This window comes from Microcebus murinus, chromosome 16, assembly GCF_040939455.1.
Source record: "Microcebus murinus isolate Inina chromosome 16, M.murinus_Inina_mat1.0, whole genome shotgun sequence".
Classification (NCBI taxonomy): Eukaryota; Metazoa; Chordata; class Mammalia; order Primates; family Cheirogaleidae; genus Microcebus; species Microcebus murinus.
The window spans coordinates 50014581-50038511 of record NC_134119.1 but is presented as its reverse complement, the minus strand read 5'-3'; the positions used below and the strand labels follow the sequence as shown (position 1 = coordinate 50038511).

Sequence of the window (23931 nt, the reverse complement as noted above, 5' to 3'; positions counted from 1 at the left end):
CATCCCAGCTGCTGGGGAGGCTGAGGTCACCTGAGCCAAGGAGTTAGAGGCTGAACTGAGCTACGGTAGCACCACTGCACTCCAGCCTAGGGGACAGAGCGAGATCCCCCTCTCTTAAAACCCCACTGCTGCTAATGGGAGCGTATATTCAGGGAAACTTGAGTCTAGTCCCCAGGCTTGCAGTCCTAGAACTTGGCCCAAATACCCCCCCCCTTTTTTTTTGAGACAGAGTCTCGCTTTGTTGCCCAGGCTAGAGTGAGTGCCGTGGCGTCAGCCTCTCTCACAGCAACCTCAATCTCCTGGGCTCAAGCAATCCTGCTGCCTCAGCCTCCCGAGTAGCTGGGACTACAGGCATGTGCCACCATGCCCGGCTAATTTTTTCTATATATATATTAGTTGGCCAATTAATTTCTTTTTATTTTTATAGTAGAGACGGGGTCTCGCTTTTTCTCAGGCTAGTTTTGAACTCCTGACTTCGAGCAATCCGCCCATCTCAGCCTCCCAGAGTGCTAGGATTACAGGCGTGAGCCACCGCGCCCCGCCTAAACTCATTACTTATATTTATTTTCCCTCAGTTTTTACCTTTAGGGCGACAAAGGTGACTGCCAGGTACCTGACATGGAAGGAAGAAGTCTTCCCGTGGACCAGTTCAGCGCCCTCCCCGCTCCACATGGTCCCTTAGCGCGACGCTGCACGCTCGCTCCCACGTCCCACAGGCAAGCCGGGCGCTCCGGGCCTCTGGGTGACCTTAGTTGCCCGCCGGCCCCACTCCACGGCGCAGCGCGGGCCCGCGCGTGTGTGGAGAATTTGGCTCCGGTTGCCTTTCGGGGTGACTCGGGGAAGGAGGTGGAGCGCTGCGGGGGGCTGGTTTCTCAAAGTGCCAAGGATAGGGTCTGTGATCACCTGTCCTCCACCTGAACTCCTCGGTGCCCGGTCTATAGCGTCTGCATGTCCTGCTCGCCCGGACTGGGAGGACGCCCTCCGCAAGCCGGCCGTGCACCTGCACCGAGGCTACGGGGCGCATGCGCGGGCCGCGGAGGGCGGGGGCCGGGCCGGGAGGGTCCTGCGGGCCCGAGCCCCGCGTCAGCTGCGGGGATCGGGCGTGGGGGTGTTGCGCTGCGCGGGGACGTGCAGAGCTGCGGGCGCGTAGGCACCAGGCCCCGCTCCAACCACGTCCCCTCTGCTCCAACCCGTGCGGTCCCGGCCGCGAGTTCTCGGGGACGCCGCTTTCAGACAAAGGGGCGGGAGATGGAGATGGAGATGGAGATGGGGATGCTTCCGTGACTACTCCCGGCGGCCGACCCCACGCAGAGCGGCGGCGCAGGGGCGGGGCGGCGGGTGCCCATCACGCGCTCCCCGTTCCGGCCCCGTCCCGAGCCCCACAGGACGCCCAGCTCCGACCGCCGCCGCCCCCCGCCCCCGCCGCACGTCAGTTCTGGACCACATCGCGAGGCTCCGCCGCTCCGTCGCGGCCCTGGCCTCCCGCGCCACCCCCGCCGGCCGCAACCCCGCCGGCCGCCCGCGCCCGGCCACGGCGCAGCGCCTAGTGTGCCATCGGACGGGCGCGCAGGCGGCGTCTGCTCCCACCCCCGAGATCACATGGTGACCCTCGGCAGCCAATGCAGTGGACGCTAGGACCCTGCGGGACCCCGGGCGCCGCGACTGCACCGGCGCCGCTGCATTATAAATACTTCTCCAAAATGCAGCGCAGCTCCCTGCGCGCGCCCCGGCCGCCCGCCGCCTCCGCCCCGCGCCCCTGAGCCGCCGCCGCCGCCGCGGGTCCGAGGGCGCCGCGCCCTTGCCCTGTGCTCGGGCCGAGCCCGGCCGCCGCCCGGCCGCGTCCCCGCGCTGCGCCGCCCGGCCGGGTGCATGCATTGTGGGCCTCCCGACATGGTCTGCGAGACGAAGATCGTGGCCGCCGAGGACCATGAGGCGCTGCCGGGGGCCAAGAAGGACGCGCTGCTCGCCGGGGCCGGCGCCATGTGGCCCCCGCTGCCCGCCGCGCCCGGGCCGGCCGCCGCGCCCGCCGCGCCCCCGCCCGCCCCCGATGCCCAGCCGCGCGTTGGGGCGGGGGGCACGGGGCCGCCGGGGGAGCGCGGTGTGTGCATCCGCGAGTTCTGCGCGGCCGAGCAGGAGGCGGCGCGCCGCATCTTCTACGACGGCATCATGGAGCGCATCCCCAACACGGCCTTCCGCGGCCTGCGGCAGCACCCGCGCACGCAGCTGCTCTACGCCCTGCTGGCGGGTCAGTGCGGGCGGCGGGGGCCGGGGCTGCGGCCCGCGCGCCACACCGCGCGCCAGCCTGCCGCAGTCCAGCGCGGGCCGGCTCGGAGCCGTGGGGGATGGGGGCTGGCCCCCTGGGGTGGCTGCACCGGGCTCCCAGCCTCTCGCCCGTCCCAAAGCCCGGGCGGCACCCGCGCGGACCTGGCCTGGGAGGAGGCTGGCGGCCCGAACCCCCGCGCCCTCCCGCTTCTGCTGGGCCCGGGCGTGGGAACCGGAGCGGGCGGGCACGGGCCAGGGCTGCGGGACGCTCCAGGGCCGGGTGGGGGCAGGGCGGGCATCGGCCGAGGCTAGGCGCCTGGCGCGGGTGACTATATATAATCCGTGGGGCGGGGGAGGCTGCCGCGGCAGCTCCGAGTGCTAATTTATGAGGGGAGACAGCCAGCCCTGCGGGGCGCCGCGGGAGGGGCGCTCCGGGACAGAGCGGGGGTGGGGGGTGGGGGCCATCTTCGAGGGGTCTGTCGGAGCCTTTCCCCAGAAGCTCTGCCAGTGGAGGGCTGTTCTCCCATTTTGCAGATGAGGAGCTTGAGGCTGGGGGAGGGTGCGATTCTGCCAAGGTCACCGCAGCCTAGATGCGGCTGGAAGCTGTCGGCCCGCCCCTGTCCTCACGGGCGCCCGCGTGCGCAGAGGCTAGTCCAGGGAGACTCTGGCTGTGACCCCAGGAGGGTGGTCCTGGGGCCCTGCTGAACATGGGGACCCCTGCCCGCTTCCCAGCTAGGGGTGGTTTGCAGGGCCCCTTCCCAGCTGGGGATCGCAGGGTCCCGGCTGTGCTGCACCTGCCGGCCACTCGGCAGCCTGCCCAGTGGCTGCCGCGGTGCTCAGGAGGGTTAGAAGTCCTGTGATTGTTTTGGGTGATAAAGGTAGTGTATCTTTAGGGCAGAAAGTTTGAAAATAGGGAAAAGTAGGGGGAGTACCTGAAATACCACACTGCTGCTCTACTCCAGAGGACAGTGGTGCCCTGTCCTCTGGGCTCTCCTGGGCGTCCGTCGTCCCTCTTTCTCACCCACACCGCTTCTCCGTGTCCCCGCAGCACTCTGCTTTGCTGTGACCCGCTCGCTGCTGCTGACCTGCCTGGTGCCGGCTGGGCTGCTGGGCCTGCGCTACTACTACAGCCGCAAGGTGATCCTGGCCTACCTGGACTGCGCCCTGCACACGGACATGGCCGACATCGAGCAGTACTACATGAAGCCACCTGGTGAGCCCTACCCCCGGCCCCATACTCATCAGGCAGAGCTCCCCCTCCCTGTCCCCCCCTGCAACCTCAGGGCAGGGCCCCGGAGGTCCCCATGACCAGCACCATCCAGGTGACTAAGGCCTCCAGTGAAAAGTGGGGTGTCAGTGGCCTAGCACCTGCTGATGTGGGAACAAGGGCCTCTGTGCTCTTGTTGGTTCTGTCTCGTGTGGCTGGCAGGAGGGCTGGCCACGGGACCAGCCTTGGGTAGAGGGGGCCTGTGTGGCTGGGGCGATGACTCTGGATGGGGGCAGGGGACCTGGGCTCAGGGCCACTTAGGGAGCCAGAGAGTCTTGCCCTGGCCCCTGTGGCCTTCTGTAGAGGGAGGGTTGGGGGCTATTCCCAGCCCTTAGGTGGCAGGTTGGGTGGCAGGGCTAGGAAGTTTCCTCAGAGGAGAGAAGAATCCCAGCTCTCTGGGGGCAGGAGGTTCTCCCAGTGCTGGGGGGTCTGTGGCGGAGGAGAGAGACGAGTGGGCCCTGAGGGATTGGTTAGGGTCTAGCAGGGCCTGGTGAGTGTCAGGGGAGGGCAGCACTCTGGCCCCACCATCTGCCAAGCCCCTGCCCCTGCCCAGCCGGCCTTGGTGCCCGACATTCTCCTTGACCATTCTTCAAACCCAAACATCTGGATGGCCTCCGTGGAGCCCTCGTCCTGCCTGGCTTTGCTTAGGAAGGGAAGGGGGTGCCCATGCAGAGCCCAGGCCACAATAGCAAAGAGGGCTCAGTTCTGGGTGGGGGGTCCAGCTTGAGGCGGCTCCCTGTGACCTTGCCCCCTAGGGCCGCAGCCTCCCTGGTATGAGGGGCTGTGGGACATCTAATGGGTCTGCAGGAGCCACACAAGGCCAGAGGCCCTGCTGGATTTGTGGGTGCTGCTTGTGCAAATGGGGAGACCGAGGCTTGGGAGAGGGATTTGTGCCCCCAGCCATAGGGTGCTGGTGGGTTGTCACTCCCTGTACTGTCCTGGCCTCTGGTCTGGTCCGGTGGGTGGGGAAAGGCCAGAATCCCTGGATGGTGGGCCAGCTGGCAGGAGGGGACTGGCCCAGGGGTCCCCCTCAGAGCTAGAAACACTGTAAGAGGTGGGTGTGGGAAAGCCTTGGGGGCTTTGGGATGGGGATGAGGGAGGGAGGGACCCCTCCTGGGAACCCTGGAGCTGCTCAAAGCCTGGAGAGACAAGCCCAGGACCCTGGTGCTGGCAGCCATGCCCGCAGCTCCCCCGACTGCTCTGCCTCTGCTGGGGGAGGGTGGGCAGTCAGGGCCCTCAGCACCACCTCAGCCGAGTGCCTGGGCCCAGAGTCCAGCACTGGAAGAGACAGAGGTCCCCTCCCTGAGCCGGTGGGCTGTTGGAGCCCCTGGGGTGATGGGGGGATGCTTGCTGGGCAGGGAGCATGCACAGAGCCTTGTCAGGGGCACTTTGGCTCCTTGAGGGGACCAGGCTCCTGCACAGGTGCTCCCTTGGCCTGCAGAGAGGTCTCTGGGTCACTTCATTTTTTGGGTTAGCAGAGGTGGCCTGGGCCCTGTAGACTTCCCCTCCCCATCCTACCCCTGCAGCTTGTCACCTAATGCCCCTCCTGCTGGCCTGAGGCTGGCCTTGGGCTGTGCTATGGGTGGGGATGGCAGGCTTGGTCACGAAGCCAGGGTCAGTGGGCCTGGTCCCCACTTGGATCTATGAAATGATCTCCTACGCCCCCAGCTCTTGCTGTAGGGGTCCTTCTGGATGCTGCCTTGCAGCCCCTTCCTCTTCCACCCTTCCAATGTGGGTGCCTGGGGACCAGCGTGGTAGCCCCTGGGGGCTGGGAGCCAGAGCAGGTTGGCTTCACCTGTGCCTGTCCCGTGGCCATTTGGGGGATGTTTGGTCCAAGTGTAGCTGGGCAGGGCAGGGGCCTGCCTGGCTAAGGCCTGCCCAGCTCTCGGTTCCAGGGGAGGGACTCCAGCCAGCCCGGCCTCAAGGGCTGAGTGGGTCCTGGCTGTCAGTCCAGGCTCTGGGTGTTGGCTGGGCTTCTTCTGCTCAGAGCCCTGGAGGAGGCAGCGGTACCTGCTTGTCCTGAATTGTGGCCATCCCCTCACATACCCTAAGTCCAGCAGAGCTGGGAGGTGGGCCATTCTGATATGTGGCTGTAGGGGGCGGACCTGAAGGGCCCTGCCCACCCACTGACCCTGTCAAGAGGGTCTCTTGGCCTTCCTTGCCGAGCGTCCCTGACTGCCCTGTCCCCTGCAGGCTCCTGCTTCTGGGTGGCCGTGCTGGACGGCAACGTGGTGGGCATTGTGGCTGCAAGGGCCCACGAGGAGGACAACACCGTGGAGTTGCTGCGCATGTCTGTGGACTCACGCTTTCGTGGCAAGGGCATCGCCAAGGCGCTGGGCCGGAGGGTGCTGGAGTTCGCCGTGGTGCACAACTACTCTGCGGTGGTACTGGGCACAACGGCCGTCAAGGTGGCCGCCCACAAGCTCTATGAGTCGCTGGGCTTCAGACACATGGGCGCGAGTGACCACTACGTGCTGCCTGGCATGACCCTCTCGCTGGCCGAGCGCCTCTTCTTCCAGGTCCGCTACCATCGCTACCGCCTGCAGCTGCGCGAGGAGTGACAGCCACTGCTTGCCCGCCCACCACCCCAGCTGCCCCGTCCACCTGTGCCCGCCTGCCCGCCGCCCAGTGCGGCTCTGCTTTCAGACCCTCACCTTGGCGTTTGTGTTGGGTTTTCTTTTTTCATCACACGGTTCCCAGCTGGTCCTTGGGGTGCAGGGCTGTGGCTCTTCCATGACACTTTGGTAGGGGTGAGTTGTCTGCAGCCACGGTCCTTCGCCCTGTCCAGCTTGCCAGGTGGCTTCCCACGCCTTGAAGAGTTGCACCTTGGACCTCTGCAGTTGTCCACAAGGCTGCCCAGCCCGCTGCCACCGGGGAAGGCCCAGCCTTGCCCACCAAGCACAGAACCTCTGCGAAGAAGCCCTAGGCTATGGCTCAGCTGTGGGTCCCTGGAGGGGAGGCCTGCTGGGCTGGCTGGCCGCTGCCCCACGGAGCAGTAGGCCCTGCTTTGCTCTGTGCATGCTGAGGAAGTGGCCTGGCCGCAGCATGCCGCATGCCCACCGCCTCCCGCTGCTGCCCTACCCAGACTGGACCCTGAGGCCTTGGCTGGTGAGCGCCCCTGTCCCAGCCCAAGCTGGCCGCAGGAGGGCATACCCTGCTGCCCACCCCCAGCCACTCTATGGAGGGGCCTGGACTGCCTTTTGCCACCCCAGCTTCATCCACTCCTGCTGTGCTTTGACAAGAGTCACCCTCCTTTCCTCCTGATCCCTGCCCCTCCCCCGCCTGGGCTTAGCTGACTGGTGACATCACCCAAGAGGTGGTTCCCATAGCAACCATTGCACAGCCATAGTGGGGGCCCATGGGGGGGACACCTTGCCCCCATTGCCTGCTGGATCACAGTGGCCTCTCCCAGATGTCCCCGGGGACCTCCTGCGCCCAGCTGGCGGGGTCTACCCTGTGAATCTCACTAACCCAGGCCGCTGCTGACAGCGCCGAGCCCACAGCTTCTCCTCATTTTCTGATGTTACTTAGACAGAATAGCACTCTGCATGACTTTAATTCTTGGGACAAAACGGTAGTTTGTACCCTGAGACACACACATCTGTGTGGTGCTGGAATGTACACTGTTTCTGGCCCAGTGACGGGGGGTGGGTGGCCAGGTGGGTGGAGGGTTTCACAGTTAGAAATCTGGAGGGAGACCCTGAGTTAGCAAGAACTCCCACCGAGGAGCAGTCCTGGTGAGTGAGGAGGTTCCGCATCGCAGGTAGAGGGGCAGGTGCAGATGGAGTCTCGTGGCCACGGGGGCAGGGCTGGGCTCCTTGGGTCCTGGTTTGGGGGTGGCCAGCTTGGTTCCAGCTGGCTGTGCTCCTGGCCTGGCCTCGTCTGGGCTTGGGGTGGCCTGGGAAGTGGAGGGGAAGTAGGGATGGCAAGGCCGCACGTCCAGCCTGGACCTAGCTGGCGTCGGTGGCTGGAGGGGCATGAGCACCCACCCAGGCCCCTTTGTGTGGGGCTCAGGGATGGGGAGGTGCCGGCAGAGAAGCCATGGAACTGGGTCCCAGACCTAGGTAACGAGGCCACGTGCAGGGCCGCAGAGGGGACCTTCATAAAAAGGTGCTTCAGAAATTAATGAATTAACGGAACAAGCCCAGGTTCCGAGGGGCCTTTTGTCCCGTTAGCAATTGAGGTATTTGCAGAACACTGTACAGACCCCGCTGTCCCCTGTACATTCCCCTGGTGGTGCCCGGTCCCTGCTCTGGGTGGGAGTTTTGTAGACTGTACAGAAATTGGCACCCTATTTTCTTGCAGCTCTCAGATTTTGTTAATCTGGATTATACAGACAGACGTAAAGTGTTTTAGCAAAATGGAAAACAAGTTGTGCCTTTTTCCTCTTTTTGTTTGGTTTGGGTTCGGCTTGGGCTGGTCTTAGTTGGCTTGGGGTGTGTTGGGGCTGCAGGTGGTCTTGGGGCAGGAAGGGCAGAGCGGGTCTGAGAGGTGTGTTTCATGGGGTGGGTAGCTGGGTGCAGCGTGGACTTTTTTTGATCCTGTGCCTTCTGAGCCTGCAGTCCCTGGGGTGGTGGCTGGCAGAGCCTGCGGGGCCAGGGACTGCCAGTGTCTCCTGGACATTGACCTAGGGTGGGCTCACAGCAGATCCTTCTCCCGAGGGCTCAGAGGGTCCTGAGGTGGTGGTGTGGTGCTCCTGTTCTGGCAGCATCTGTCTGCCTGCAAGGGGTCCCTGGCTGCATGGCCGAGTGGGTAGTGGGATGCGTGCTGGACTCTTGACCATTTTTTTGTTGCTGCCAGGGCTTGGTAGAGATGCCAGGAAGGGTGTGGTAGGGTGGGCACGCTCGGACGGAACCCTGCTGCCAGTGAGGTTTGCAGAGGCACCCGTGCACCCTGCCAGGCTAGGCTCAAGCTGCCTGGAGCCCTTACCAGGCCAGTGTGCAGCTCATGGATCCTGGAGGGCCACCAGGGTCAGATCTCCCACCCACCCCCACAGCTGGAGGTTGGGCATGCTGCTGGGTGGGCCTAACCCTGGCCCACTTCATCCCTCCAGCCTGAGAGCTAACTGCTCCACAAATGTGCACTGACATGAATTTTATACGTTTGTAGAAATTCTGATGTTACTTTTTCTACCTCTGTGAAGTGCCCCGTGGGGCCCCGCTGTCCCAGGCCTGGTGCAGCTTCCCTGAGTATGCTGGCCCCAGCCCCTCCCCCTCCCAGGAGGCCCTCGCCCCATCCCCGGGTGCCCAGGACCCATGCCCTTCCCAGCCTGGGCCTAGCACTGCCTGGGTCTGGGGCTCCCAGGATTTCTGTTGGTTGTTTGGAAGTCTCTGTTTTTGGAGCAGGGTGGGCAGAAGGTGGGAAGTAGAGTGTTCCATGTTGGCATTAGATAAGCCTGCAACACAGACCTGACAAGTGGCTCCTAGCTGCTGAGGGCTCTAGTGCCCCTGGACAGCCCAGTGCTACCCAGGCCCATGAGTGGCCTGGTGTGCCACTGCCCAGGCGTGGTTCTCTGCAGATGGCTGACCCCTGAGGGTGGGGGCCAGGGTGGGCTCCTGAGTGGGAGTCGTGCCCCACAGGCTTTGGCAGCATCTTACCACTCCTTTCTCCACCCCACGCCCAGCCTTGCTTTCCACTGGTGCCCCTCTTGGGGCTGGGCAGTGGCTGAGATGCTTCCCCTGGGTAGATGGGGGAGGGACAGGTCAGCCTGGCCCAAGGGGGTGGCCCTGGAAGATGCTCAGGCTGGGAGATCCTGGACAACAGGACCGAGGCTGCAAGGTCCTAGGATAGCTGCCATCCTGCTGGGGGCCCACTGAAGGAAGCTTCTTGGGCTATCTGGCAGGTGCTGGGGGAGCTCTCTGGGTTTCTGAAAGGTATGGCTCTAGCCTCTGCAAGGCATGTGGCCCCTGGCAGGCCCACCCCTACCTGCCCTGGGAGTGGCCCCAAGCCCAGGCCCTCACTAGAACCTGATTCCAGGGCTGTGCCTGTGGACAGAGGCCAGGGAACTTGGGTTTCTGGGCTCCGTGGCTGCATGGGGCTTCATGGGGACCAAAGGAAGCTCCCCAGGGGGCAGGGGGCTCTTTGGGCATACTGGGGCCACCTTCCTGTCAGTGCCCAAGGCACACCTGACAGTTGCCCAAGTCAGGGAAACCACTGCCTCTTGCCTGGGCATGTTGTGTTTGTTGCCTGTGGAGTCACTTGTGTCTGTTTGGAACCTGCTTCTGTGAACCAGCGTTGGCCACAGGCCCATGTTGCTAGGCTGGTGGCTCTTTGGCTGACACTTCTGGGGTCTGAGTCCTGGGCGGGGGTGTGGGGCAAACCCCAAATTTGCTCCATGGTGCCACCACCGGGGTGCTTCCAGCAGCATGTGGTGTCCACGCAGGGCACAGCGGCCCAGAGCCTAGGGAAGGAGCCCCGCTCTACCACTGTTGGATATGGTATTTTTTAAACAGCAATAATTAGCCATTTAAAAGAAGGAGTATACCTGTGTGTGTATGTACACGTGTTTATGTGTATGTGTGAGCATGTGTGTACATATGTATGAGCATGTATGTATTCGAGCATGTGTGTGAGCATGTACTCGTGTATGTGTGAATGTGTGTTCTTGTGTGTGTGTGTACACTTGTGAGTGTATGTGTATGCATATGCATGTGTGTGTGAATGTATGTTTATGCGTGTGAGCATGCATGTATGTGTGGGTGTGCACGAGTGTGGTAGCAGCCAGGGAGCCTGGCGGGCAGGGTCTGGCTTGGGAGCTGCTGGGCTCCTCCTGTCCCTCAGTGGAGCTGGGAACTCGGTGGGTGCTGGCGGAGCCACTGCCTGCCCTGATGGCTGGCTCCCTCTGGCCCCAGGGCAGGTCCACAGTGAGCTCGTGGGAGGGTTTTGCCTGTTGGAGTTCGTTTCCGAAACTGTACTGTGAGCCCGTGATGGGGGCGGGGGTTGTCCTGAGACCCCAGGATGTGCCAAAACAGCCCCTAGGGCCGGGGTTACCAGCTGAGTTCCAGGAGACTGTGGGGCCAGAGTGGGTGTGCTCTCTGCCTGCACAGCCCCAATGCTGCTGTTTTTCAATAAAACCAGAGTTGAAGGACCCGGCTCCAGTGCTTTCTTGAGGCGCCTCATGCCCTGGGCGGTAGGGCTGGCTTTCTGGGGACATGAGCCTCCCCACAGTAGTTTCCCCTTTGGCTCCCCTGCTCCCTTCCCCATCTGCTCCCCTCCTACCTCCTCTCTCCCTACCCCTTGGCCCCACCAATCTGGGCTGCTTTCCTGTGACCCTGGAGGAGTGGGGGCAGGGGTGGCGAGGGGTTTGGATGCCTTGTGGGCCAAGAGGCCCCCTCCCTGGGCAGGCACCCAGCCCAAGCCTCCCAGGGTGCCATCTGGGAGGGGTGCCTGGGCTCCTTTCTGGTCTGGTGCTGGGTAGGGGGCTCCATAGCCTTTTCCCCTGAGTGTGGTGCATTGAGAAGGCATTCACTCACAAGCCTGCACCCCCCCTGAGTGACAACCCAGGGGCTCTGCCTTCCTCCCTACCAGCTTCTGGCTGTGGCCTGGGCATCCAAACTCTTGGCACAGCTGAGACAGACAGCTGGGCTCTTTGGGCCCCACCACTGTCCTTGCTCCCCTGGTGGATACCCCAGCCCGGCCAGGTGTACCAGGCCCCACTGTTCTGTACTGGCCCTGGGGCCTGGGTACCCTCAAGGCTGAGACTCTGGGTTTGCAAGTGCTGGGGTCTAGGTGCCATAAGGGTGTTGTCCCTTTCCTGGGTCTGCATTCCCTGCGGGACTTCCTTGTCCTCCCGATTCTCAGTTCCAGTGGTTATGCCTGTTCCTGTGCTGGTAGCCCCTGGCAGGTGGTGCCACCGCAGACCTGGGAATCTGCCTGCCCAGCACCTTGGAGGAAGAGCTCAACTCCAAGGGGTGGTGTGAGGTTTGGGATCCAGGTGTGTGGGCGTCAGGGCTGACCAGGGTTGTTGAGGGGAAGCCCACTGTCCAGAGGGAGGGACTAGGGTATGGGATCTAGGCTAAGGGATGCTGGGTGGTGAGGAGGGTGCTGGTGGGCTACAGCACACACCGGGACCAGGGGTAGGGTCTCAGTGGCAGTGAGGTGCAGGGAGGACACACCCCTGCCCTATCAGACTCCAGTGCAGGGTGCCAGCCTGGTGACACAGGGACCCTTGGAGCCTGGGATCCACCAGGTGCAGACCCTGCAGCCCAGGCCTCTGGGCAGTTTTCCTTGTCAGGGTTTCCTCTTGGCTCCCTCTTCTTTGCACCCTCTCCAGGCCCTCCTGGCCCAGGGGCTCAACCTTCACACATTCCTTCCCAAAGAGCAAGCCCAGGTCAAGATCTGCCTCTTTCAGCCAGTGCAGGGGACTGGGCATTCTCTGCCCAGGTTCAGGTAACAAATGGCAAGACCTATCCCTGGGAACGTCTCAGCAGGAACTGTGGCCAGTGGATGCAGAAGCCTGGCATGCAGCTGGGTCATTTATTTTGAAACCTAAATCTGCCTTCGCCCCTGCCCCACCTGCTGGATAGCACCTCACTGTGCTAGTTCTGCATGAGCTGCTCTGCAGAAGCCCAGGAGTGAGGACGCCTTAGAGTGACACAGCAGGGGTGGCTGACTGCCCCAGCTTGGGCCACACCCCCCCACACACACTTGTACTCTCACGTGCACACATGTGGATGCACAGGCACAGGGCAGGGGAGCAGCAGCACAGCTGGCACAGAAGGGCCCAGTGGCAGTTCTGTACCAGTTGTCTGGAGTGCTATAACGTTCCACACACTGTGGTCAGGCCTGGCCACCCAGAATCCTGCGCCTGCTGTAAAACCGGCTAAAAGATAAAACCACGAGAACACAGGCAGTTTGGCACAGTGTGGGCATCACCTCCTGAGGAGGAGGCAGCCCAGCTGCTTCCCCAGTCCTGGGACAGGTGCTGGTGTACCCCAGGGCTAGGGGGCCGGGAGGGGCAAGGCCAGTGTGGCATGGCACTGACCCAGGGCTGTGGTCTACACCTGGCTGGTCCTACTCAGGTCTCACCTGTGCTGGACACACAGCAGGTGTCTGACAAATGGTTGCTGAATGAACGGAGGATGAAGGAAAGGGCCTCCAGACCACCCATGAGACAGTCCACTGTGACCACCCAAGTCTGCCAGAAGAGCTGATATGTGTGTAGTGGGGCCACAAAGGGAGCAGAGCACATGAAACAGTTGCCACCTCAACAGAAAGGCATGCCACACAGAAGGGGAGTCCCGTTGCTCAGACAGGAGGCCCAATGTGCTCCCTGACAGGTGCCATTGGGGCCCTCCCCCACAGCCATGGGGCATCCAGGCCAGTTGTTTGGGGGGCTTCCTTGGGGGTACCAGCCTGACTCAGTCTCTGGTCACCAAGCTATAGGAGGCTCCCCAGAGAGACCTTGTGGCTTGGAACTATGCGACTCCAAAGACCCCCAACAGCCCAGCTGGTCCTTGGCTGTGAGTCTCGGCAGTGTTCTCTTGGTCCCTTCAGGGCTGCACCAGGCCAGCCTGGGAGAAAGGTGCACACTCGGGTGTGGCTTCTAGAAGCTAAGTGGGGCAGCAATGAGGACACCCCAGAGCCTCCAGGCTGCTGGCAGCTCCTTGGGCACCTGCCAGGGGTGAGTAGCTGTGAAGCCTCAAGGGAACCCCCTCCTCTGGGCTCCTGGAGAAGGAGAGGGAAGTGTACCTTTAGCCAGGCTGGGTCTCCACTCCCGATTGGGGCACTTGGCCGTGCCTCTGGCCAAATGGCTGGGGCCTGTGAACATGGTGTTTCCCACCCACTGGAAGAATTCACTCAGGCAAGAACAGGATGGCTTCCCAAAGGCATTTACTCCAGGAATGACTGGGCCACCCCAGCCCCCAAAGGGTTAATGTACAAAGCTGCTAGGGACTTTGGGGAAGGCCACACAATGGGCTGGTAGAAACCAGCCCTCCTTTCCCACGGTTGCCTGGGGCTACAGATAAAATGAAGGAGAAAAATGTGCTGGCTGTGGGAGGTAGGTGCTGACAGAGGTGGCCAGGATGTTGCTGGGAGGCTCAGTGCCACTTGGACCCCAGTGAGGGCCCAGGGCCTCCTGCAGTGGCACCAAGTGTCCCCATGAGCGGCCAGCAGTCAGGTTCACCTTTAAGGGCACCTGAGGGTGACAGCCAGAGGTGAGCCCCTTGCCTGGGCCAGCCGTCCCCTGCCACCTCCCAGGCCCACAGGCACAGAGGCACACCCCCAGAGACCCGTGATTAGACAGCCACAGGCACACATGCATATGCATGTGCACACTCATGCACACCCACCCAGCGGTAGATATGCTCACACCACAGCCAACTCACAGCCACAAGGCCTTGACCTCAGCTGAGATCTCCCGACCTACCAGGGGCTCTGTGCCAGTGGGTAGGCCAGGCAAGGTGCCCTTGGGTGGGTGAGCCCAGCTGTCTGTGTCCTGGGGTGACCTGTCCTTACTACCTCAGGGCCCTGCCTTTGGGGCCATTGGTGGCTCCTAGAGGTGCCAGCTGGGCAAGAGAACCCTCCTGGGGACCTTGATCCTGAGTGGGCTCTTGCCCAGGGCCCTGGGCTAAACCTCAACAGCTCCCTCTTGACAGAAAGGGTGGGACCAAGCCATAGCTGCAGCCCCTGTCCCCATAGCCTCCTGCATCCTGTCCTGAAGGGCTGGTGCTGGTGGTCGGGGGTGGAGCCAGGGGCCACCCAGCTCCCATGTGTCTCCCTGCCATAGGCCAGACTTGTCTGGACTCTGCCCCAGAGGGCAGGAATCCCCTCCCTAGTAGGGTCCAAGGGCTGCTGCTTGAGCTGCCAAGTCACCAGTGGGCCTTGGGGACTCCAGCCTATTGGTTTTCCCCCCATCCTCCCCCTGCCTGGGGAACCTGCAGCCAGGGACCCAAAAGTCTTTCTTGGTGGGGACTCAAACCAAAGCTGCCTTGAGAGGAGACTAGCCAGGTGTGGGGGCTTGGCAGGGTTTGGGTATGCCCTGGGGGTGCTCCTGGGGCAGGTGGGGGCCCCAGCACTCACATCCCCAGTAAGGGTGAGCCTCAGAGAAGGTGGGCTTGGCCAGAGGCTGGGTGGCCACGGCTGGAGGAGGATCCCTGGCTGGGGGGGCAGCTTAGGGTACCCACTGGGGCATCACTCCAGGCAGATAGCCAAGCCACCTGGGGAGCAGCCACCACTCGGCAGGGCTGGGCTGTGCCTTCTGTCCCTGTGCTCCTGCCCTTCCTCAAGCTGCACCCACCTCAGGCAGGCTCTGGTGAGACCTGGCCTGGCTAAGTGTCCCCCTTACCTGTAGCTGCAGCTCCAGTGCCCGCACCTGCTGCAAGGACTCCATCATTTCCCGGACAAGAGCTAGAACACACAGAGAGTGCAAAGGCCCTGCTGGTCTCCTGGCCTTGGGGATCTTCCAGCCAGAGTCCTGCCTGGCCCCCTACTCCCTAGGTGTTTCACATGTCCACACTGTCACCTGATCAGTTGTGGGGGCCTCTGTGCCCACAAATAGTCCCTGGAGTGCCCCCTGCCCCTGAGGCTGGTTCCAGTTCCCCCTGGCCATGTCTATGGCTCAGGATGTCGCTTGCAGGGGTCTCGGTCCCCCTGCAGTCTCTCTCCCTGGTTGGGCCCACCACACAGCACTGGCCCTCACCCCTTGGCCTCAGCTGGGGCTGGCCAGGCAGGGTGGGGTGGGTGGCAAGCCAGCTCTGTCTAGAGGCTCTGGGGCTGGGCAGAGGAAGCCAGATAGGGCATACCCCGCCAGCCAGAGCCATCTGGGCACACAGGAGGACCTGGGATCCTCCACTTCTGGGAGAAGGTTGATGTAATGTCAAGCCTGTTAGGGTAGCTTCGTGTTGCTGGTGGGTTAGCCCCATCGTGGGGGCCTGGGTTACTTGGGGTTCTGGAGCTCAGAGCCCTATGAAATGGACAGCCTGGGCTGGGGGAGGGTTGGGATCCGCTAGCTCAGTATTTCTCAGAGTTCCTTCATGCACCTTTGATAAACATGAATATTTCATTCTGCCTTCCTATGTTATTTGACACCTCAACACAAAGACTGTGATAGAAACATGCAAACAATGGCCAGATGCCACTTTGTTTTCCAGCCCTGGGGCCCCTGTGGAGCCAGGGACCCCTCTGGGGTTCCCCTGAGGTTCCTTGGTCCCTGGGGTGTCTAGGCAGGGCCAGTAGCTACCCAAGGGCCAGGGACCCTGAGCTCTGTGGGCCTCAGTTTCCTCCTCTGTGCAGTGTAGGGTGGCAGGTGGGCTGGGAGCTGGTCACCGTGGCTGCAGGGGCGTGCAGAGGGACCTGTGCACATGTGGGGAGCCCTGTAGGGAGGCCAGGGCTACCCTGGAAGCTGCGGGGCTTTCCAGGAGCTTCCTATGGGGAGCATGGTTGTGCTGGGTCCTTGGCCCCCCTCACGCTGGCTGGGCCACACTTGTGTGCAGGGAACTGGGACCCCCAGAGAGGGGCAGTGGGTGATGCATCTGGGCCTGTGCTCAGCAAGGGTGCTCCCTGTGGCTCCCTCGCCCAGGGCAGGCAGGACTGCTGCAGCCAGCATCCGTGCAGAGAAGCTGCAGCTGCTCACTGCCTGGCATGCTGTCCTGACCAGCCAGCCCTTCACAGCTGGCACAGGCCCTGCTGACACCTGGCTCACCTGGCCTCACAGTCCTTAGCTCTAGTACTGTTTGCAGAGCTAGGCTTAGGGTGACACCTGCCTTTTTAACCTGCTGCTGAGTACATGTTATACTTGTCAAATGGTCACACAAGATGGGTTTGGTTTTTAGCTATTTCCAAAGGGGCTGCTGGGCAGTTTTCAAGCAGCAGAGCTCTAGGAAGGAGCTGAGCTGAGTGGATACCAAGGATCAGAGCCCCACACCCCACCTAACAGGGAAAGACCCTGAGGAGGAGGTCAGGAGGGCACAGTGCTGTCGGGGGGGGGCTTGTGTGCACCCCAAGCTGGCCCACTTACAGATCCGGCCAGGAACCAACGGCACAGGGACATGTGGGCATCTGCTCCCACCCCCTCACCAGTGAGGCCAGAATCACAGCCTCCAGTGGGCCAGAGATTGGGTGTTAGGGGTCCTGGCCCTCCCTAAGAAGAAAGTAGTCACTGGCTTCAAAGAAACCCTTTGGCTAACAGCTGTGGTGACACTCCCTGGGCACATCCATGGGCACACTGGCTCAGTAGAGAGGGCTGGTGTGGGGGACAGGGTGGGACTTGGCTTGGAGCCTGCACTGAGCCTAGGGTCATAGTGACCCCCACCCCTAGTAAAAACATCCCCGCTGGCTCTGCAGCCTGGCCCCAGTCTGCCTGGGTGGCCCAGGGCCCAGTCTCTATTTCTCTAGAACCCACAGGCTTTGAGGCTGAGCTGGTCCAGACGTCTACACCACCCTCTGGAGCTCCACACGTGCTCTGGAGCACCTAGTGCTCTTTGAGGGGTGCTGGCCTGGGGTGGAGCCCATCTGGGCATTCCAAATGTCTCCACAGCCAGGCTTCCTTCAGACTGCCAGAGTCCAGGTGCCAGGCAGCAGGAGCCAAGGGAAGGGCTGTGAAGGGGCAGATGGAGGAGATACTTCTCTGGGGTGTTCCCATCAGATGTCGAATCTCCTCTTACCTGCTCACGAAAGAACCTGGGCTCACCTGCAAACATGGGGACTTGTGAGTCTTCCACTTCAAACAGCAGCTCATCGTGAATCTGGGCAACCAACCTGAATGGAGGAGGGAGTCAAGTCACCCTGGGAGGCCAGGCCTGGGGGTGCAGGGACTCAGGGTCACATGCAGATATAGGGGCCCATCTGCCAAGGTTCCTGGAAGTTGGTTCTGGCACTGGGTGTTCGAGAGGATGTAGCTTTGTGGGCAGTGGAAGACCCAGCCTATAGGCACCGCTACCAAGCTAGCTCCCAGGGGTGCTGGGAGAAAGGCAGGAGGAAAAGGAGAAGGCCCGGGCCAAAAATGACTCTGGAGAGAGGGTGGCAGGTGGCAGGGCCAGCAAGAGGGGCTGGGTGGCCTCTTGTCCACCCCACCCCAGAGAGCACTTCATGATTTGAAAAGTCTGGTGGGTGGAAGAGGGGAGAGCCCCTTGAATTGTTATAGGGGAGGAACTCTCACGTGGACTTGGGGGAGGCATGGGTCCACTGTGGGGCAGGGAGATAATTCTGGAACGTGGGGACCCTGGGGAAGCTGCGAGCACTGGTCCCATACTGAATACCAGCTTAGAGAAAGGTGATGGGAGGGGCAATGCTCTTTTTAAAATTTATTTAAAGAAATAAATACTGAATAAAATTTGGAAAAGACATCAAAATTTGAGAGTGCAAAACAAAATATCCTCATCATCCTCCCTTCCATGACCACAGTGGGCATTTGGAATGACCTGCTCGTGACTGGACATGCATTTTTTCCTGGAAACAGGTCTTTACATGGAGGCTGCCAAGACAGCCGGGGCACGTGGTTACAGCCCCCAAGACCTGCCCTCCCCTCTGAGTGGCCCTGGGCTCTAGGGATGAACCCTGTGGATGCCATCACAGTTTCCTCAGTCCCAGTGAGTTCCTGCACTGGCTGCCATGTCTCCAGGGCTGCTTTGTCCTGGGGAACACTTCTGGATGGCCCCAAGAACAGCCCCACCCTTCATGGATTGCCCCGGGGTCCCTCCTGGGGCATCAGTAGGGAGAGAAAGTGGGAACTGACTGTGGGGGGAGATTCAGGTGAAAGGCACTGCCAGGGGCAAGGGTCTCTTGGGCAGGGCTTACAGATTCAAGTGCAGGTGCACATGTGTACACAGAAGAGGGACAGAGCCACAGGGACATGAGTGGCCACATGGCACATGCTATGGGCTGGATGTGACCAGCACACTGCGACTTCACATGCTCTTTTGAAGGTAGGATTGAATTGGCTCATGCTTCAGCAGATGATGCCTGTGCATTTCCATGGTCATGAGGCCACTGCCGAGGGCTGTGGACCCCAGACCTGGTGCCAGACCCTCCTGCAAGGAGGATGAAGGTGGCTTGCCCATACACTCAGGGAGGGAACCTGCTGTATAAACTTGCAAGGTAGTCATGAGGGTCTGCAGCCTGCAGAAGGATGGGGTGCGGAGGGTTCCCATGTACTCGTCCTCTGTGTGGCTGGCGTTGGCTCTGTCTCCTACATTGGGTTTTTGAGGGCAGGGGTCCTGTCGGATCCTTGTTGCCCCTGCTGGTTGCACAGGGGAGGTGTGACAGGCCTCACTGGGCAGTGGTCTTGGGCATGTGATGGTAAATCCTGGCTGGGATGTGCGAGCAGCTCTTCCAACCCCAGTGAAGAGACAGACATGGCTCATGTTAGCACTTTCAGCATAAGAGTGGACTCTGCAGCAGAGATTTAAGGTGGCCTGCTCCAATCACCTCTTCCTCTCTTTCTTCCTGTTGGCCCCTTTGCTGTTGGGTGGAGGGGAGATGGGGCTGTGTCCCAGCTATAGACATTTCCCAAGCTCTCTCTCAGGGGGCGTGGCCCAGGAGGTATATACTCCTCCACTCTAGAAAGGCTCTGTAAAGGGCTAAAGTGGCCAGGGGTAGGTGCTCTTCCTTCACCTCTTCTACTCTGAAGGAAAAGGTGCCCTTTTGACCATCATTACTTTCTCCTTTTGTCTGAAAGGTGTTATGATGGCTGGAGCAGCTACCTCTAGCATGTCACCGAGAGGCAAGGGGCCAGGGAACCAGAGGGACTTTTGTTCTGCTGCTCTGAACCTCTGAAACAAAGTTAGCAACCACTGTGCTCTGGGCTTCTCATGATAGGAGAAAATCCACCTTCTGGAGTCCAAGATGCTATAGCTGGGCCTGTGCCACTGGTGGCCAAGTGCACATCCTGATGGGTGGGCATCCGCAGGACCTCACACAGGGCCAAGACTATGGAGTATTGGTGCTCATACCCTCTGCTGCAGGCTTTGTGTGGAGCCTGTGGCCAGGGCTGTGGACATTGCCCTTCCAAAGTCAGATGGTGTGAGAGCTGGTGAAGACCAGGCTGGCAGCAGCATGTGCTTTTTTTTTTTTTTTTTTTTTTTTGGAGACAGTCTCACTCTGTCACCCAGGCTAGAGTGCAGTGGTGTTACCATAGCTCACAGCAACCTCAAATTCCTGGGCTCATGTGATCCTCCTGCCTCAGCCTCCCAGGATAAGGATTACAGATGTGAACCACCGTGCCTGGCCAGCACACACTTTCTTAAACTAACTCAAAGGCCTCTGGCAGAGTCTTTGGCTCCCGAGGACTTACTTTTCAAATGGTGGAAACCTCAGAAAATGCATTTGTAGCTTTTTCCAGATTTAGCAGAAATAGTTTTCACACTTCTTGAAATTCCATTGTGAACTTGTGAGCTGCTGGTGTGGCAGGAACCTAAGAATAGGTGTGATGGTTAGTCATTTACACGTCACTCTCACAGCCACTGAGACATGACCATGTCTCGAATTGGAAAGTGGGGCACAGGAAACAAGGAGAAACAGTCGTCTCAGTGTCGGGGCAGAGGATCCAGGGCCTTGGACCCTGCTGTCTTCCAGACTGGAGCTCATTGCTCATGTAACTTCCCATCTCTGCCCCTGAGGGGGGTTGGCCAACAAAGCCACTGTGTGCTGCATCCAGACAGCCTGAGATCCTTGTTCCCATGGAGGAACGTTCCAGATCAGCTCATCTCCCTGTCTAGGGATGCCATCCAAGGGCACCCCCAGCTCTGCTGTCCCCTTTGTGCATTTGTCCTGAGAGTACATGTGGTGGCACCACTCCAAATCCCCACCAAAAGGCCTGGGAAGGGAGTGCTTTGGCTCCCAGTGGAACTGGGTGCTGGCCAGGCTATGCATGAACTTGGACAAGTTGCACTGGGCTCCATGCCTCAGTTTTCCCTTCTCTACATGCAAGAGTGGGAGTCAAAGGTCTCTGAGCTTCCTTTCAGCTCTGACATGTTCTGAAACGCAGAAAGATCTTTTCATAAAGGACCCCCATCAGAAGAAACAGGAGGGGATCTGAGCTTCCTGGCACACAGGCCTACAAATGCTGACCACTGGGCCTGATCTCTCTGTTTTTTTCAGGATCTGGACCAAGAGGCATAAATGGACGCCATGTCCCTCTCCCAGGGACTGTGGGTGGTGAACGGGGACTGTCCTGTGGCCCCACCCTCCTCGGGCCCTTGGGTGGCTTGATGAGGCCCTACAGCACTGAGTGCCAGTGACTGTGTCTCACTCGCACTCCTTCCTTCAGGTAAAGATGCGGCCCACACATGGTCTACCCTGCCCCTTCTGCTGTCCAAAACCTTCCAAGTTACTCCTGGAAGAACAAGTTATAGTCACAAAACACAGAGCATGAAGTGCCATGTGAGTCTGCTTTGCTCTCTGAGATGGCACAGTGCATTTTGCCAGGAGAAGCATTTCTTAAGGATGCAGAGGGCTGATGACAGAAAGACGGTCATTAGATCCCTGAGCAAGACTGTGTGTGCTCAGCTTCCAGCAGGACTCAGTCACCAGCAAGGAGAAACTCCAGTCTTTAGGGACCAATTTCCTTTATAGATTCCATAAAACCTGTCTGTAGGATTGGAGGTCATTTAAAAAATAATAATTCCACAAAAGCTGAAAATGAATTGAATTTTCTAGACTTGCAGAATCTTGGATGCAAAACAACTATTTGGCTTTCAATTCCTGCCTAGTGGAAACTAGCACAGGCTGCTCATCTCCTGTGAGAAACTATAATTTGTCTGCAGGATGTGTGGATTTCGGGAAATAATGAGAAAACCATGAGAAAACCCAGGGGCCACTAGAAACTGCGTGGCATTGGCATGTGTGTACATGTTGAGGAGAGCAGCACATGGCAGGAGAAACTATATGAGAGCAACGCTTTTAATCCTCTGGGTTACTACAGAGGTCAGAATTGTCCCCAGAGCTCAGGGCAGGTACCAGGGGGGCTACTAAGGACAGCATGGACCTACCTGGGGCCTCAGGCAGTCTCCTTCCCAGGGCCCTGGGTGACAGCCCAGGGGCTGCTCCTCCCTGGAGGTTAGGTGACTGTGGACAGAGGAAGTCCCTGGAAGGATGTCAAAGGGGAGGGCCTCAGGGGTCTGTGGCTTGCAGATGTCTCCTCCCTGTCCCTTTACTAGGTGCTGCTCACAGGCCTCAGGCAGGGCCTTTGCCCGGTACAAGTGTGCACAACGTTGCTGATCACCAAAGGAACATAGGCTCAAAAGTCAGAATGACAGAAGGAAATATTTGAAGATATAAAGGAGACAGTTTTCAAAAGAGAGATGAAAGATCTTTGAGAAGGAAAAAAAATCATACCTTGAGAATGTAAAATAATATCAGAAGTGAAGAGAAAGTTATAAGCTCAGATGGAAAGGGATGGCCATGCACAAACAGTTCCCTACACCCCAAAGGCAGGGTGCCGTGGGGGCTATGATATGGGGGCCGGTGAAATCCATGTCACATCTTTTTTTTTTTTTTCACACTGTAATATCTTTAATTAAGTACAAATAACTTTTTAACATGTTATTATGTTACATGGAGACCATTTCACCCACAGCTCTGTTTGGCTGCCAGTCTCTTATCCCTCTCTTCAGCAATGGTGAGGCGGATACCTTTTCCTTGAAGAAGAGAAATCCATGGTTTGTTGCCTTTGCCAATAACGAAAATGTTGGAGAGGCGAGTGGCAAAGCTGTTGCCATTGGCATCTTTCACGTGAACCACATCAAAAGACCCGGGATGTCTTTCTCTGTTGGTTATCACACCAATTATTCCGAAGTTAGCGCCTCCAGTCACCATACACAGGTTACCAGTGTCAAACTTGATGAAATCAGTAATCTTGCCAGTCTCCAAATCAATCTGAATGGTGTCATTCACTTTGATGAGTGGATCAGGATAGCGGATGGTACGAGCATCATGAGTCACCAGATGAGGGATTCCTTTTGTGCCCACAAAGATTTTTCTCACTTTGCACAACTTGTACTTGGCCTCCTCAGGTGTGATACGATGAACAGCAAAGCGACCCTTGGTGTCATAAATCAGACGGAAATTCTCTCCAGTCTTGTCAATGCTGATGACATCCATAAATCCAGCAGGGTAGGTTATATCAGTTCGGACCTTGCCATCGATTTTAATGAAGCATTGCATGCAGATCTTCTTCACTTCATCTCCTGTCAGGGCATACTTAAGCCTGTTTCTTAGGAAAATGATGAGTGGGAGACACTCTCTCAGCTTGTGGGGACTGGTGGATGGACGAGGAGCAAACACACCGGTCAGCTTATCCAGCATCCAATGCTTTGGAGCTGCTACACGCTTCAGATGCTTCTTGGGACCGCGGGCCATGGCTGCGCTAAGCACGGAAAGAGCCATGTCACATCTTATGATCTAGAAAAGCTGCCGCTTCGCCTGCCATGGGCTTCGTGTTGGAGGTGTTGACCCACCTGTGCAGAGCATCTGCAGAGGCCCTGCAGGACTGGCGTGAGCAGCCTGAGGGCCCTTAGGGTGGGGGTGGGTGGGAGGGAGCAAGGTCTGAGAGGGTCACTTCTTGGAAGGGCTCCTGGGCTTCTTGAGGAGAACCCAGACCACCAGGAGGAGGAGGTGTCTGGGCTGCAGCCAATGCCAAGCCAATGTCAGCTGGGAGGAGCTGGCTGGGGCCAGGGCTCATTGTCCCCCCCAGGCGTGTACCCCAGGGTGAACAACTGAGGCAGAGACAGAGACCTGAGAGAGCTGTGGCCCTGGAAAGCCTGGGGGAGCCCCAGCATTAGGGGGGTATTGAGTGTTAGTTTGGGTTGGGGCTGTGGCAGCAGAACCTGAATGTCTGCACACTGGCGCTGGTGGCAGCAACAGGGCTGGGAAGTGGGGGTGGTTTGGGGTTCAAGGAGCTGTGGCGTCCACCTGCCGCTGGAGTGGGCAGCCTCATGAGGTGCCCCGCGGGAAGTGCATACACCCCAGGAGGAAGGCCCCAGGGGAGGCAGCATTTCTGTCCCAAGAGGCCTCATCTGTGCCCCAGGCTGGGGGATGGTGCTGCCTGTCTAGAGGGGCCCCTGGGGCTCTGCAGCTCAAGGGGCTTATGCTCCCAGGGTTCCTTTGCTATAGGCCAACAAGCAGTCAGAATCCAGATCCCACAGGCAGGAAGTTGTGGGCCCAGTACAGTCCCCTCACCCAGCAGCCACCTCCTGCCCATGCTCGGGAAAGGTCGCCTGGCACAGACCTGGCAGTCAAGGTTGGGGAGGAGGCCACTGCAGTGAAGATGTGGACCATGGCCATCTTGCAGAGGTCGGCAGCTGAGCCTGTGGACACAAAGCGCTGTCTCAGGGCCTTATGGTGGGGCGCCTGGAGCCCGTCACTGCAGCTCTCATGGCACTGCCGCACAGAGCCCACTGGTTCTGAGCCACTTGAACACAGTGGCTGAAGACAACTGAGGAGGCAGACACCATGTCCTCCCTTGT

The 23931-nt window shown here is 59.8% G+C and overlaps 3 protein-coding genes across 3 annotated transcripts in view; 1 reads left to right on the top strand and 2 right to left on the bottom strand.

The window, feature by feature from the left end:
* The first annotated feature begins 1842 nt into the window (after positions 1-1842).
* Positions 1843-10621, top strand: NAT8L (N-acetyltransferase 8 like). Its single transcript, XM_075992892.1, has 3 exons — positions 1843-2245; positions 3311-3475; positions 5723-10621. Exons 1-3 carry the CDS (start codon positions 1870-1872, stop codon positions 6088-6090), a joined length of 909 nt encoding a protein of 302 aa, XP_075849007.1. The 5' UTR covers positions 1843-1869; the 3' UTR covers positions 6091-10621.
* A 2702-nt stretch (positions 10622-13323) lies between these two features.
* POLN (DNA polymerase nu) overlaps positions 13324-23931 on the bottom strand; it is a 143859-nt gene continuing 133251 nt past the window's right edge. Inside the window, 6 exon segments of the mRNA XM_075993424.1 lie at positions 13324-13392; positions 13394-13600; positions 13602-13667; positions 14844-14878; positions 17160-17227; positions 23694-23772. Coding sequence (XP_075849539.1) covers positions 13324-13392; positions 13394-13600; positions 13602-13667; positions 14844-14878; positions 17160-17227; positions 23694-23772 — 524 coding nt within the window.
* Positions 21995-22848, bottom strand: LOC105856025 (small ribosomal subunit protein eS4, X isoform-like). Its single transcript, XM_012737427.3, has one exon. The coding sequence runs from the start codon at positions 22823-22825 to the stop codon at positions 22034-22036; it is 792 nt and encodes a 263-aa protein (XP_012592881.2). The 5' UTR covers positions 22826-22848; the 3' UTR covers positions 21995-22033.

Coding starts and splice junctions, on each gene's coding strand:
- NAT8L (XM_075992892.1), top strand. CDS start 1,870: ATGCATTGTGGGCCTCCCGACATGGTCTGCGAGACGAAGATCGTGGCC. Junction 2,246..3,310: donor GCTCTACGCCCTGCTGGCGG/GTCAGTGCGGGC, acceptor GTGTCCCCGCAG/CACTCTGCTTTGCTGTGACC. Junction 3,476..5,722: donor GTACTACATGAAGCCACCTG/GTGAGCCCTACC, acceptor TGTCCCCTGCAG/GCTCCTGCTTCTGGGTGGCC.
- LOC105856025 (XM_012737427.3), bottom strand. CDS start 22,825: ATGGCCCGCGGTCCCAAGAAGCATCTGAAGCGTGTAGCAGCTCCAAAG.